General features: G+C 30.9%; 1 protein-coding gene across 1 annotated transcript in view; it reads left to right on the top strand.

Annotated features, from left to right (window-relative positions):
* The first annotated feature begins 228 nt into the window (after positions 1 to 228).
* The window catches only part of Idua (alpha-L-iduronidase), a 165,373-nt gene continuing 148,396 nt past the window's right edge, over positions 229 to 17,205 (top strand). The window contains 5 exon segments of the mRNA XM_076452166.1: positions 229 to 330; positions 7,368 to 7,824; positions 8,724 to 8,864; positions 10,476 to 10,669; positions 13,969 to 14,064. Of these exon segments, the coding sequence (XP_076308281.1) occupies positions 7,385 to 7,824; positions 8,724 to 8,864; positions 10,476 to 10,669; positions 13,969 to 14,064 (871 nt within the window). The 5' untranslated portion in view covers positions 229 to 330; positions 7,368 to 7,384.

The following is a 17,205-nucleotide window of genomic DNA, read 5'->3' on the forward strand; positions in this document are numbered from 1 at the left end:
CAGCTAGTCATCACCACCCACCGCCAACTCTTGGGCTACTCTTTTACCAACGAATTGACCGAAACATATAACGCCCCCACGGCTTGGAGGGCGAGCATGTTTGGCGCGACGCGGGCTCAAACCCGCGACCCTCGGATTACGAGTCGCACGCCTTATGCGCTTGGCCCTGCCAGGACCCGTTAGGGTTTATGTTGTGTTTAAGTCGTCATGTAGAGCGCTGTTCTCACCGAAGTGCGTCATCGATAACAGATATGGCGAACAGGTTGTGGTTGAAATTTTATCATACATTCTTCTTCATCTCGAAAATCCATAAGGGATAGAATAAATAATGTAAGGTTAAAATATAATATTCCTAAATTAACACTGTTCTCAGGTGTTATTTTAAACATAATATAAATATACTGTTGTCTTACATACTTTCATTCTGTCTGACAACAACTGTTCTCGGGTGTTATTTTAAACATAATATAAATATACTGTTGTCTTACATACTTTCATTCTGTCTGACAACAACTGTTCTCGGGTGTTATTTTAAACATAATATAAATATACTGTTGTCTTACATACCCCTAATAACAACACACTGCTTGGATGGCTTTGGAAAGCACAAAGATCACTTTCTTTATTTATCCTAACCCTAATAACAACACACTTGGCTTTGGAAAGCACCAAGATCACTTTCTTTATTTATCCTACCCCTAATAACAACACACTGCTTGGATGGCTTTGGAAAGCACCATGATCACTTTCTTTATTTATCCTACCCCTAATAACAACACACTGCTTGGATGGCTTCGGAAAGCACCAAGATCACTTTCTTTATTTATCCTACCCCTAATAACAACACACTGCTTGGGTGGCTTTGGAAAGCACCAAGATCACATTCTTTATTTATCATAACCCTAATAACAACACACTGCTTGGATGGCTTCGGAAAGTACCAAGATCACTTTCTTTATTTATCCTACCCCTAATAACAACACACTGCTTGGATGGCTTCGGAAAGTACCAAGATCACTTTCTTTATTTATCCTACCCCTAATAACAACACACAATGACAATACAGGTAATAATTACTTTGTTGATACCAACAAAAGATGAAATGACAATAACGGTAATACATATTTTGTTGATATCAACAGTAGATGAAATAACAATACAGGTAATACTAACTTTGTTGATATCAACAGTAGATGAAATAACAATACAGGTAATACATACTTTGTTGATATCAACAGTAGATGAAATAACAATACAGGTAATACTTACTTTGTTCATATCAACAATAGATGAAATAACAATATAGATAATACTTACTTTGTTGATGTCAACAGTAGATGGAATGACAATACAGGTAATACTTACTTTGTTTTCTGTAATTTAACTATATGATCTTAAATCAAATGGAAAAATGTTTTCACTAGTCTACCAAAGTACTCTGAAAAAGATTTGTAATTATTATAAGAGAACAAGCTCAGTCAGAGAGTTTATAAAATAATCTGTGAATGTAGGAAAGTCTACATCAGTAAGACAATTTATGAACTAAAATGTTATTTAAATGAACACAAATTTACTGTAAAATACAAAAGTTGTCAAGTGTATCAAAAGATGCCATTAGCTGTAACAACTGTGTACTGTTGGATGATATAACAATTTTGGGTCGTGGGTTTGAATCCCCATCACACCAAACATGCTCGCTTTTTCAGCCATGGGGGCATTATAATGTGACTTTCAGTCTCACTATTCATTGGTAAAAGAGTGGCCCAAGAGTTGGTGGTGAATGGTGATGACTAGCTGCCTTCCCTCTCGTCTGGCACTGCTAAATTAGGGACGGCTAGTGCAGTTAGTTCTTGTGTAGATTTGCACAAAATTCAAAACAGACCAAACCAATATTAATTTGTTTGTTTTCTTGAGTAAACACACAGAACTGAATGAAAGTAAATTGATGGAAATAATTAAACCCAGAGGTTTATCTTTAAATAAAGACAATCATGTGTAGTGATTGGTAATGTTTTATTTACATAGACTGGTAATTTAAAATTCACATACACCATGTAATGAGTATTTTAAATATCCTATACCAGTTACAACTTCAACTTTAAGAATGTTTTCTTTTCGAACAGGCACAACATTTTGATCACTGATGACAACCATTTTCAGGTGTTATTTTAAACATAGTATAAATATACAGTTGTCATATACTTTCATTCTGCCTGATGACAACCATTCTCGGGTGTTATTTTAAACATAATATAAATATACAGTTGTCATATACTTTCATTCTGTCTGATAACAGTTGTTCTCGGGTGTTATTTTAAACATAATATAAATATACAGTTATCACATACTTTCATTCTGTCTGATAACAGTTGTTCTCGGGTGTTATTTTACACATAATATAAATATATAGTTATCATATACTTTCATTCTGTCTGATAACAGTTGTTCTCGGGTGTTATTTTAAACATAATATAAATATATTCTTGTCTTACATACTTTCATTCTGTGTGATAACCATTCTCGGGTGTTATTTTAAACATAATATAAATATACAGTTGTCATATACTTTCATTCTGTGTGATAACCATTCTCAGATGTGATTTTAAACATAATGTAAATATACTGTTGTCTTACATACTTTCATTCTGTCTGACAACAACTGTTCTCGGGTGTTATTTTAAACATAATATAAATATACTGTTGTCATACATACCCCTAATAACAACACACTGCTTGGATGGCTTTGGAAAGCACCAAGATCACTTTCTTTATTTATCCTATCCCTAATAACAACACACTTGGCTTTGGAAAGCACCAAGATCACTTTCTTTATTTATCCTAACCCTAATAACAACACACTTCTTGGATGGCTTTGGAAAGCACCATGATCACTTTATTTATTTATCCTACCCCTAATAACAACACACTGCTTGGATGTCTTCGGAAAGCACCAAAATCACTTTCTTTATTTATCCTACCCCTAATAACAACACACTGCTTGGATGGCTTCGGAAAGTACCAAGATCACTTTCTTTATTTATCCTACCCCTAATAACAACACACAATGACAATACAGGTAATAATTACTTTGTTTATATCAACAGTAGATGAAATGACAATACAGGTAATACTTACTTTGTTGATATCAACAGTAGATGAAATGACAATACAGGTAATACTTACTTTGTTAATATCAACAATAGATGAAATGACAATACAGGTAATACTTACTTTGTTGATATCAACAGTAGATGAAATGACAATACAGGTAATACTTACTTTGTTTATATCAACAGTAGATGAAATGACAATACAGGTAATACTTACTTTGTTGATATCAACAGTAGATGAAATAACAATACAGGTAATACTTTGTTGATGTCAACAGTAGATGAAATGACAATACAGGTAATACTTACATTGTTGAAGTCAACAGTAGATGGAAGGACAATACAGGTAATACTTACTTTGTTTTCTATAATTTAACTATATGATCTTAAATCAAATGGAAAAATGTTTTTAATAGTCTACCGAAGTACTCTGAAAAAGATTTGTAATTATTATAAGAGAACAAGCTCAGACAGAGAATTTATAAAATAATCTGTGAATGTAGGAAAGTCTACATCAGTAAGACAATTTATGAACTAAAATGTTATTTAAATGAACACAAATTTACTATAAAATACAAAAATTGTCAAGTGTATCAAAAGATGTCATTAGCTGTAACAACTGTGTACTGTTGGATGATTTTACAATTTTGGGTCGTGGGTTTGAATCCCCATCACACCAAACATGCTCGCTTTTTCAGCCATGGGGGCATTATAATGTGACTTTCAGTCTCACTATTCATTGGTAAAAGAGTGGCCCAAGAGTTGGTGGTGAATGGTGATGACTAGCTGCCTTCCCTCTCGTCTTACACTGCTAAATTAGGGACGGCTAGTGCAGTTAGTTCTTGTGTAGCTTTGCACAAAATTCAAAACAGACCAAATCAACATTAATGTGTTTGTTTTCTTGACTAAACACACAGAACTGAATGAAAGTAAATTGATGGAAATAATTAAACCCAGAGGTTTATCTTTAAATAAAGACAATCACATGTAGTGATTGGTAATGTTTTATATACATAGACTGGTAATTTAAAATTCACATACACCATGTAATGAGTATTTTAAATATCCTATACCAAGTTACAACTTCAACTTTAAGAATGTTTTCTTTTCGAACAGGCACAACATTTTGATCACTGATGACAACCATTTTCAGGTGTTATTTTAAACATAGTATAAATATACAGTTGTCATATACTTTCATTCTGCCTGATGACAACCATTCTCGGGTGTTATTTTAAACATAATATAAATATACAGTTGTCATATACTTTCTTTCTGCCTGATGACAACCATTTTCAGGTGTTATTTTAAACATAGTATAAATGCACAGTTGTCATATACTTTCATTCTGTGTGATAACCATTCTCAGGTGTTATTTTAAACATAATGTAAATATACTGTTGTCTTACATACTTTCATTCTGTCTGACAACAACTGTTCTCGGGTGTTATTTTAAACATAATATAAATATACTGTTGTCATACATACCCCTAATAACAACACACTGCTTGAATGGCTTTGGAAGGCACCAAGATCACTTTCTCTATTTATCCTAACCGTAATAACAACACACTTGGCTTTGGAAAGCACCAAGATCACTTTCTTTATTTATCCTACCCCTAATAACAACACACTGCTTGGATGGCTTTGGAAAGCACCATGATCAATTTCTTTATTTATCCTACCCCTAATAACAACACACTGCTTGGATAGCTTCGGAAAGCACCAAGATCACTTTCTTTATTTATCCTACCCCTAATAACAAAACACTGCTTGGATGGCTTTGGAAAGTACCAAGATCACTTTCTTTATTTCTCCTACCCCTAATAACAACACACTGCTTGGATGGCTTTGGAAAGCACCAAGATCACTTTCTTTATTTATCCTAACCCTAATAACAACACACTGCTTGGATGGCTTTGGAAAGCACCAAGATCACTTCCTTTATTTATCCTAACCTTAATAACAACACACTGCTTGGATGGCTTTGGAAAGCACCAAGATTACTTTATTTATTTATCCTAATCCTAATAACAACACACTGCTTGGATGGCTTTGTAAAGCACCAAGATCACTTTCTTTATTTATCATAACTCTAATAACAACACACTGCTTGGATGGCTTTGGAAAGCACCAAGATCACATTCCTTATTTATCATAACCCTAATAACAACACACTTGGCTTTGGAAAGCACCAAGATCACTTTCTTTATTTATCCTAACCCTAATAACAACACACTTGGCTTTGGAAAGCACCAAGATCACTTTATTTATTTATCCTACCCCTAATAACAACACACTGCTTGGATGGCTTTGGAAAGTACCAAGATCACTTTCTTTATTTATCCTACCCCTAATAACAACACACTGCTTGGAGGGCTTCAGAAAGTACCAAGATCACTTACTTTATTTATCCTACCCCTAATAACAACACACTGCTTGGATGGCTTCAGAAAGTACCAAGATCACTTTCTTTATTTATCCTACCCCTTATAACAACACACTGCTTGGAAAGCACTAAGATCACTATCTTTCATGACACTCTTTAGGTTATTTCCTTTCAAATTAAATTATAATTTAAATTTTGATAACCTACATCCACCATCCAGCATTTATCATAATTAAAATAGCAGATAAACTATTTAATTTGCCCAACTTACTAAATGGTCTACACCATTTTGTAAATCAGCAGCATCCTCTTCACAGAACATTCAAAACTTTAATATCATCTGTAAACTTGAGTAACTTTTTAACTATTCCCTCATCTTTGTCACTGATGTAAATTGAAAAGAGCAGTGGTCCTAAACCTGAAACATGAAGTACACCACTTGTGATATTAATTTAAGTTAACTGAACTTTATTTGTTACGACCTTCTGCCATCTTCCATCAAGCCACTTTTCTATTCAGTTAGTTAAGATATCCCCTATACCTACAGAGACAATTGTTTCACAAACCTTTTACGTTGCTTGTTACTTTTTGAAGATCCAGATACACCAAATCTACACCTTACCTTCAGTTACTTTGGGGACTCCAAGTTCTTGAGATACATTTTTAAGCATTCTTTTAAACTCATTTGGACAAGATTCAAATCTTTTTAAGTAATTCTGTGTAGATACACATAATAATGGAATGTAAAATCTGATTATTTTAATTTTATATACATTTATTTCAGATACAGTTTTGGTCTTTTCACAGCTAATTGTTCCAAATGTTGTTCTAACCCCCAAAGTATTTATTGATTTTTCTTGTGAGAGGAGTTTTAATTTTGAGGAGAAATATACAGTTGTTGTTGGTAAAAATTTTAAATCCTCTACTGGGAGTTTAGCTGCAGGCAAGAGACAAACATTTTGATTAAATACATGTATTTATAAAAAATTTGAATATAAAAGTATTATATGTATCATTATCATAAAACATACCCACTGAAGTGATGTTTGAACTTGTTTAAAGTTTGGTACCATTTATTTTATTAATGAAACAAAAATGTGGATATTGTGCAAAAACAGATTTCTGAAATAATGTCATGTTTAGCAAAAGAGACTTAATCTTTCTTTGTCAGCGGTATAAACAAGCAAGCAGTGACTTGATGCATTTATTAAAATTAAAACTATCAGGGTTTTAATAATCTGCTTGTGACTAGTGAAATGGCAAATTGGGAAAATGCAATATTTTTTAAATAAATCTTTAGACAGAGTAGACATGCCTGAAAAGTTAAAACTTGAATATTAGGGGTAGTGAATTAACAGTTTAAAAACACACACAGTAATTTGTTTTATATGGACTTCATGAATAGTGTTTATTGTTATAAATCAGAAATTATTTGCTTAATAATGTCTTTAGGTCTGTTATGTAAAATATATTTAAATTGTTGGGTGTTTTAATAAGTATGTAGATCTATTTTTATTTAGGTTTTGCAGCTTTGATTACTCTGTTCTGAACTAATGTGCATTTAACCTCAGTTTAATAGTACGTGGACATCTGCTTTTATCATTTCACATCACATTAATTCCTTGATCTAAAGAACCTGTTGAAAGTAATGGAATTTTTTTCACTGAGGAATTTTTTTTCTTGAAAGTAACAAGCCCTAAACTTCCCTTAATGTTTTTTTTTTTTTCATTTTAAATAGTGCTACTTTGAGGTGTTTAATTCTAGGTTATAGTTACATGAAAGAGTGTAACTTACATTAAGTCGTCCGTTAGCAAATATTTATTTTTCAGATTTTTCACATTGTAATTGATTTTTTTCTTTTTCTTCAGGCACTTATGAAGCACTTATGACCAAGGTTGGATTCTTGACTCGTGTAGCAGCTCTTCTGTGTAACAAGATGTTATGGATACAGACTGTCTGTAACATTTTATTGTTTTTACAAATTTTCCTAATTGTTTTACTATTGAGAAGTAATAAAACTTGTGAATCATTAACTGATAATTATCTGAATGGAATATATTATTTAGATTTTATGAAACAGGATATAAAATCAAAACTATTGATTGAAACTGCCTATGATGTTGAAAATCATGTTAATAAATTTTGGCATAATAAAATATATTTTAAACCTCATGGGAAATCAAATATTACCAATGAATTTCGTATGTCAATGCAGAAAGGTAAACATTACTTATCTGAAAGGACTTTTACAACCTACATTATAAAAATTAATGCAAATAATTCTACAGGAAAATTACATCATTTCTGGAAAAGTACAGGCTTGTGGTAAGTTTGGGTGATTGTACATTTAAGTATTGGTTATGAAAAATGTATGTATTTGGAGAGTAATATAATATAAGGTTTAATCTTTGTTGTGGGCCTTTCAACTAATGATTTTATTCTCTTTATTTTCAATAAAGTTTTTTTGGAATGGAGAAGAAAGGTATGGTGTAGAGTTATTGATATTACATGAGGGAAAATCAAAATGTGGTTCTTCTCCCAGTTTTTTCATGAATAATAATATAAAAAGGATATTTATATTTAAATGACCATGAAAAATTGTGAAAAATCAACCATATTAATGTGGTTCAGTTTTATTAAATATGTTTACAGTGAATGCTTGTTATAGTGTTGTTTCATAATTGGTTCTTGATAAGTAATATACTAATTAGATTAAACATCATTTGTATCATTTTGTGATACTTTTTGTTTAGGTGTTTTCAATAAAACCTTTTCTTGTTTTCAGAATTGCTTTTAGTATAAGAAGAAATGTAAAAAATATACAAAATATTTCACTCTTGTTTTACATTTCTATGAAAGTAAAAAAGAACAAAATGGAGACATGGGACATCAGCCATCTTTTCTAATTGTAAAAACATTTTAAAATAAATCTCTTTCATAGTGGTTTTATTTATTTCAATAAATTACTGGGAAGTAATGTGAGAACACAGAAATTCTTGTTAAACTATACTTATTCAGAAATGCCATAACCAATTTAAATATTGTCGTTGTGAAGATGTTTTAAAGGTTGTGCCACATAAGTCGATTTTTAATTTTTATATGCTTGGAATGAAGATGAAGTTTACGTTATCAGTAAATTTTCCAGAATGAAGTTCTTTCTGTCTACCATAAATGAAAAGTAAGGAACATATTGGTGAGATCATGAATGGCTGTTTTCTTTTCAGTCCACCAGATCCTCACCAACAGGCTTATCACTTCCTGCTAAGTCCAGACATGGAACAAAACCTAGGACTTCTTGGAGCACTTCCAGGCAAAGGCATACAACAAATTAGAATTCACTGGCTGTTAAACCTTATAAGTGCTCAGTATGTTATCTTGATGAAGTTGATTGTTTTGTAAGATAGATAAACTTTTATAAGAAAAATTTTAGTGCACTAACATTTCGTCTTAACCCTTTATTTTGGCTTGTGAAGCACAAATATGTAGAGAAATAAAACCTTGATAATCTATTGAAAATATACCACGAAATTGATAAGTTATATTCAGGAAGACAAGCTCTATAATATATAAATAAAGTTACAATTATAACAGAAAATTGAAACAAATAATTTAAAATCTATCATCGAGCTAATGATGTACCAGATGGTTTAGTGTAGTTTGTGCTTAACCAGTCATCTAGCTGCACACACGTATACACAGATGTTATGGTGTGAACACCTTTTACACACTGGTGAAACATTAATACAATTATACTAACCATTAGGTCTATTATATTTGTAAACACTATATTCTTTAATTGGTTCCCTGGGATTTTCAAGAATTAGTAGAGTGTATAATAATAGTAGTATTCCAACTACTCTCTATTTTGTTCTTTAGACCAGTTACAATAACTTTTAAGTGAACTATTCTGGACCTCTTAAGAGCATTTGCAAACATACTTTCATTAGTTTTGAATGACAAAAATCAGTAAAATTTAACCATAATTTGTAAGTTCTAATAAATTATCAATTCTTTTAGGTATAGATGTGGCTAACTATGAAATCCTGGTTTGTTTGTTTTTAACTTTGATAGGTTTCCACTTTTTTATCTTTTGTTGTAAGTAAAGATTCTTATATAGTTGTATGAATTGTATAAATAGTGCCTTAATAGCACTTGGTAGATGGTAACTCACTTGTTGGAGCACTTACCTGGTGTGTGAGATATCCTGTATTCATATTCCTTTCGTGGAACTTGTGAACAGTTGAGATTACTACAGAAACATTGCTGACAGCATAAAGTCATCCAGGTATCCAAGATAAGAATCAAGGATATGCCTGTTTATGAGAGGTGAAAGTTTTAGTAATTTAAGTTCTTAAAAGGATGCCTTAGAAGCAGTTGCCTGACAGTGAGAAAAACTAAAACAAAGACAAGCCCAGGAAATGCAAATGAAAACATATTACTATAAGAAAAACTAATTATTATCCCATGACTCTTACATACATCCCATGGAAAGGCCATATTTGTGAGATGTGAAAAACATGGTAGTTTGGGTTGTTTAAAAACTTATTACTAAAAACTTTTGTAGGCTTAACCTGGTAGGTGTAAAAGTTCTCAGGCTGAAATCCTGCTCTTAAAAGATGCACAAATGAAGTTTCTGCACAAAAGTCATTCATTTCCCGTTATTATATTTTTTCCATCCTTATATCGTTACCAAACACGTGATCATTCATTTTATAAAATTTATTTTATCAACTGCAGTTTCATTCCATGAATTTTTATAAACTATACTTTTAAAGACAGACAAAGAAATAATAGTCACAGTCATCTATTCATCAGAATTATGTTTAATAGAGGTTTGCCTTATAATTTGTGTGTGTTAATTCTTATTTTGGACAGGGGTTGAATCCAAACGGCCAAAAGTATATTTATGTCATAATTTTTCTCACAATAGTTTCATAAGTACAATTATTATAAATAAGATTTTATGTTTTTCTTAGGATAACACAGGAAGGTAATCTTGTCTTTAACTTCACAAACTTGGACAAACTGATCCATTCCTTATGGAAAAATGGACTACATCCTGGTTTTGAACTTATGGGAAATCCGTCAAATATTTTTTCCAATTTTGAGAATAAAACTGAAGTTAGGTGGTGGAGAAGTTTGGTCGAAGAATTATCTAATCGATATATTGGTAATTTATCATTCATTTGTTGTTTCTAAAGAAGCCAGATCAGAAAACTTGTACAAGTATACTGTATTTCTTTATAAGTATATAATACAAACTTATCATTGGCATACTCTTAGAATAATGTGTATATTTTATTTATAAATCTATCAAACATATGAATGAAATCCTGCTCTCAAAAAATGAACAAATGAAGTCTCTGCACTAAAGGCATTTATTTCTCATTTTATATCTCTTGAGTTAGATGACTGCAAATAAACTGAAGAAGCCAGATGTAAACCCTGTCTGAATACAGGACTTGTATGTTGTCAATAAACTGAAAAGCCAGATATATTCCCTGTCTGGAGGTTGAACTTACGTCATATAGTGCCTTTAAAGTGAATAATCCAGATATAATCACTGGATGAATGTAGAACTTGTGTCGTATAGTGCCAGTAAACTGAAAAGCGAGATATAATCCCTGTCTGGATAAAACTTTTGTTATATAGTGCCAATAAATTGAAATGCCAGATATGATCTATGTCAGAATATAGAACATATATGCTGCCAATAAACTGAAAAGCCAGATGTATTCCCTGTCTGGTTGTAGAACTTGTGTCATGTAGTGCCAATAAATTGAATAATCTAGATATAATCTCTGTATGAATGTAGAACTTATGTCATTTTTTTCTGACATATTTTATGTTTGACATTTATCACACAAAATATAGATGACAAAAGCTAACCATATTCTGGATAAATTTTACTAGTAGTTTTTTTTTTATATTCTTCTTTGTTTTATATGCCAAAATTGACAATCAAATAAATTCAACTTGGAAAAGTTCAACTATTCAGAAAAATAAAATACATAATGTTGGAAACCATAGTCAAAACAGAAATCTTAATGGTTATTTTTGTAACATTCAGCAACTAAAATATTAGAAAACATCCAGAATTCTAGGTACTAGTCTCAAACCCTTTGTATTTATACATCCAGTGTTGAAGAATAAATTATCTCTATACACTGGCAGCATTTATTGTGAGTTGTCAGACATTGCTTTAATGACTTGTTGGTGTACTGATATTTTGTTACCGTGGTGACAAATATTTCCAGATTGAACGGGAAGACTGAGGTTGTCAAATCTCGTTACTCTTGGCTTCTTTTGTTTCTCCTGTTTCTCTTTGTTGGATGAGCTGCTTACAACTCTCAAAGAAATGAGATTCTTGCCACAAAGTAGTTCTCCATCAAGAGAAAAGGTCTCCTAAGTGTTGGCCCTGGTAACATCCTAATAATGTTTCTTCTGTCTGTCTCTTACCCATTGACCTTCACTGCTTTAAGTGACAGAAATCAAGCACATGGATGACATGAGAATAAGTGTCTGTGGACACATGATTTTAGGTAGGATTTTCCACAAGACCTTGCAGTTGATGAAGTTGAAGACCTTTATGAAGTCAGTAAGTGCTGTGAAGAATGGGTGATGTTGTTAAGTCACTTCTCTTGCAATTGCCCTGTGGTGAATTTTGTGTTTGTTGTCCAGTGGAATGATCTAAGCCACAATGTGACTATAGCAGTTTCATCAGCAGGTGGTCGGCAAGGTTACATACAACTTTCTCTCTGGCAATGGAGAGCACAGCAGTGTTGCTGTAGTTTTTTACATATAATAATAATAAAAAATGTGAAGACAGTTAAGAATTATTTTGTATTTTACTATTTTTTTGTGATATTTTTACAGCTAAGATGTAATCACTCCCTTATAAGTACATGTGCGTTTACATTACAAGTAGGAAATATCAAGGTTTAATAAGGATATTTTATCATTAGAAAAAAGTTTACTTACATCATCTGTAGCAATGTTTTCAGATCTTTCTTCCAGTATTTGATGTAAAATGTGAATCATTGCTTGTAGTATGATACACATTGACTAACATTTGAAACAAAATCCTTTATCCTCACATACTAGTTTCAACCATTAGAAACTTAATGCTATATTTTCAGATGTCCTATATTTTCAGACGAGTTTCTTAAGTTGAGTGCGTGAACACAAAATGATGTTTGATAGTCATCTGTGTACAATGACAAGAAGATATAATTCTAACTAGTGTGAAACTTGTAAAATACAGGTTATAATTGAAACTTTTTGATGTATCACAAGTCAATTCTAGTTTTTAAACTATGCTAGTTAGTTTAACATTTAATCAGTTATTAATTTGTTTTATGGTCAGTTTTTTATTTTTTGTACACTGTTAATTGTATTATAAAACAATTTTGACATTGTTTATTCAAAAGGAAATTGAAAAATTAATTAATTAAACCTTAAATTGGAGAAAGAAGTTTGGTATGTCCTGTTATGAGGTCTTTTCTAAATTAGTGTAGTAAACTCAGTGTCATTTTGTGATTGTATAAGAAATTTCTTATTACTTAGGGCTCTTTCTATTGTAAATTAAATGTAAATCAGTATGTGATACATTCAACTTTTGATTTAGAATGGCTATTAATTCCAGATTGATTGAATTTAAATATACCAAAACTAAATCCAATATAAGCTACAAAAGCAGCATCAGATGACATATATAGAAGGTTTCTGAATTAAGGAACATTTTATTATTTGCATGGTACATAACAAGCATAATATTTGTAGTTTACAGGTCATGTCAAAACATGGTGCCTACCATGCATAATATCTGTAGTTGACAGGTCATGTCAAAACATGGTGCCTACCATGCATTATATCTGTAGTTGACAGGTCATGTCAAAACATGGTGCTTACCATGTATTATATCTGTAGTTGACAGGTCATGTCAAAACATGGTGCCTACCATGCATAATATCTGTAGTTGGCAGGTCATGTCAAAACATGGTGCCTACCATGCATAATATCTGTAGCTGACAGGTCATGTCAAAAATCTAGGATAAGTAAAGTGAGTTTGGGCTGTACTTCACTATACAGTACACATACATGTTTAAATGTAATGTACAACAGGTATAAAATGTGCAGTAATTATGTGCACAAGAAGTAGTAAATTAATGAAACAAACAGAAGGTTTTGTTAGAGAATTTTATTTTATAGTTTTGTTTACCATTCATTTATTATCACTTCTCTTGTCTTGTTCAAGTATTAATTTTTAATTATAAGTCGAGAAGATGCTTTAATGTAATTAAAATTGGAAAAAACAATAGAAGTGATTAAAAAATGAAAAGAAAACAAAACCATAACAAAATAAAAGTTGAGTTCTCTCTCTCACAGTTTGATATTTGTTTATTATTGTAATTATTCAATATTTTATAAAGGTATCCACAAGTTTTACACGTGAAGTTTGTTTTCTAGGCCTGTATGGTATTAACTATGTGGAAAAGTGGAATTTTGAAACTTGGAATGAACCAGATCATCATGATTTTGATGGACTAAACATTACTCTTAAAGGTACGTGGAGAAAAAAATTAAATTTAGAGAAATCATTACCAAGGCTTTATATTTATAGTATTGTATTTTAGATGTAAAATTATCTAAAAGCTTAATAGACTTACTGAATAAACTGTTTAGACTACTTGAATGTTATTATGAAGTTATTGTAATTATATAATGGAAGTTACTTATCTTAATATGCATGGATATAGACATCAACACACACATGAAGGTGTATGTGTTGTCATTACTGAATGCAATCACCTATGATGGTGTATTCTGCTCAGATGGTGAAACATAACTCACTGCACATAGTACATTCATAATTCAAGTAAGGAAAACAACATGAAGGAATGAGGACATTGTAGTTATGTAATCAAACAAAATGATACCAACAGTAGATGAAATAACAATACAGGTAATGCTCACTTTGTTAATATAAACAATAGATGAAATGACAATACAAGTAATACTTACTTTGTTGATATCAACAGAAGATGAAATGACAATACAGGTAATACTTACTTTGTTGATATCAACAGTAGATGAAATGACAATACATGTAATACTTACTTTGTTGATATCAACAGTAGATGAAATGACAATACAGGTAATAGTTATTTTGTTGATATCAACAGTAGATGAAATGACAATACAGGTAATGCTTACTTTGTTGATATCAACAGTAGATGAAATGACAATACAGGTAATACTTACTTTGTTGATACCAACAAAAGATGAAATGACAATACAGGTAATACTTACATTGTTGATATCAACAGTAGATGAAATGACAATACAGGTAATGCTTACTTTGTTGATACCAACAGTAGATGAAATGACAATACAGGTAATACTTTGTTGATATCAACAGTAGATGAAATGACAATACAGGTAATACTTACTTTGTTAATATCAACAGTAGATGAAATAACAATACAGGTAATACTAATTTTGTTGATATCAACAGTAGATGAAATGATAATACAGGTAATACTTATTTTGGTGATATCAACAGTAGATTTAGTGACAATACAGGTAATACTACACTTTCTTGATATCAACAGTAGATGAAATGACAATACAGGTAATACTTACTTTGTTGATATCAACAATAGATCAAATGACAATACAGGTAAAACTTTGTTGATATCAATACTAGATGAAATGACAATACAGGTAATACTTACTTTGTTGATATCAACAGTAGATGAAATAACAATACAGGTAATACTTACTTTGTTAATATCAACAATAGATGAAATGACAATACAGGTAATACTTACTTTGTTGATATCAACAATAGATGAAATGACAATACAGGTAATACTTACTTTGTTAATATCAACAGTAGATGAAATGACAACACAGGTAATACTTGCTTTGTTGATATCAACAGTAGATGAAATGACAATACAGGTAATACTTACTTTGTTAATATCAACAGTAGATGAAATGACAATACAGGTAATACTTACTTTGTTAATATCAACAATAGATGAAATGACAATACAGGTAATACTTTCTTTGTTAATATCAACAATAGATGAAATGACAATACAGGTAATACTACCTTTGTTGTTATCAACAGTAGATGAAATGACAATACAGGTAATACTTACTTTGTTGATACCAACAAAAGATGAAATGACAATATAAATAATACTTACTTTGTTGAAATCAACATTAGATAAAATGACAATATAGGTAATACTTACTTTCTTGAAATCAACAGTAGATGAAATGAAAATACAGGTAATGCTTACTTTGTTGATACCAACAATAGATGAAATGACAATACAGTTAATACTTTGTTGATATCAACAGTAGATGAAATGACAATACAGGTAATATTTTATTTGTTAATATCAACAATAGATGAAATGACAGTACAGGTAATACTTTCTTTGTTGATATCAACAGTAGATGAAATGACAAAACAGGTAATACTTACTTTGTTGATATCAACAGTAGATGAAATGACAATACAGGTAATATTTATTTTGTTTTTATCAACATTAGATGAAATGACAATACAGGTAATACTTACTTTGTTGATACCAACATTAGATAAAATGACAATATAGGTAATACTTACTTTGTTCAAATCAACAGTAGATGAAATAACAATACAGGTAATGCTTACTTTGTTGATACCAACAGTAGATGAAATGACAATACAGTTAATACTTTGTTGATATCAACAGTAGATGAAATGACAATACAGGTAATACTTTGTTGATACCAACAAAAGATGAAATAACAATACAGGTAATACTTTGTTGATATCAACAGTAGATGAAATGACAATACACGTAATACTAACGATGTTGATATCAACAGTAGATGAAATGACAATACAGGTAATACTTACTTTGTTCATATCAACAGTAGATGAAATGAAAATACAGGTAATACTTACTTTGTTAATATCGACAATAGATGAAATGACAATACAGGTAATACTTTCTTTGTTAATATCAACAATAGATGAAATGACAATATAGGTAATACTTACTTTGTTGATATCAACAGTAGATGAAATGACAATACAGGTAATGCTTACTTTGTTGATACCAACAGTAGATGAAATGACAATACAGGTAATACTTTCTTTGTTAATATCAACAATAGATGAAATGACAATACAGGTAACACTTACTTTGTGATATCAAAGGTAGATGAAATGACAATACAGGTAATGCTTACTTTGTTGATACCAACAGTAGATGAAATGACAATACAGGTAATACATTGTTGATATCAACAGTAGATGAAATGACAATACAGGTAATGCTCACTTTGTTAATATAAACAATAGATGAAATTACAATACATGTAATACTTATTTTGTTGATACCAACACTAGATGAAATGACAACAAAGGTAATACTTACTTTGTTGATATCAACAATAGATGAAATGACAATACAGGTAATACTTACTTTGTTGATATCAACAGTAGATGAAATGACAATACAGGTAATACTTACTTTGTTGATATCAACAGTAGATGAAATGACAATACAGGTAATACTTACTTTGTTGATATCAACAGTAGATGAAATGACAATACAGGTAATACTTACTTTGTTGATATCAACAATAGATGAAATGACAATACAGGTAATACTTACTTTGTTGATATCAACAGTAGAT

The sequence above is a fragment of the Tachypleus tridentatus genome, chromosome 8 (genome assembly GCF_004210375.1).
Source record: "Tachypleus tridentatus isolate NWPU-2018 chromosome 8, ASM421037v1, whole genome shotgun sequence".
Lineage (NCBI taxonomy): Eukaryota > Metazoa > Arthropoda > Merostomata > Xiphosura > Limulidae > Tachypleus > Tachypleus tridentatus.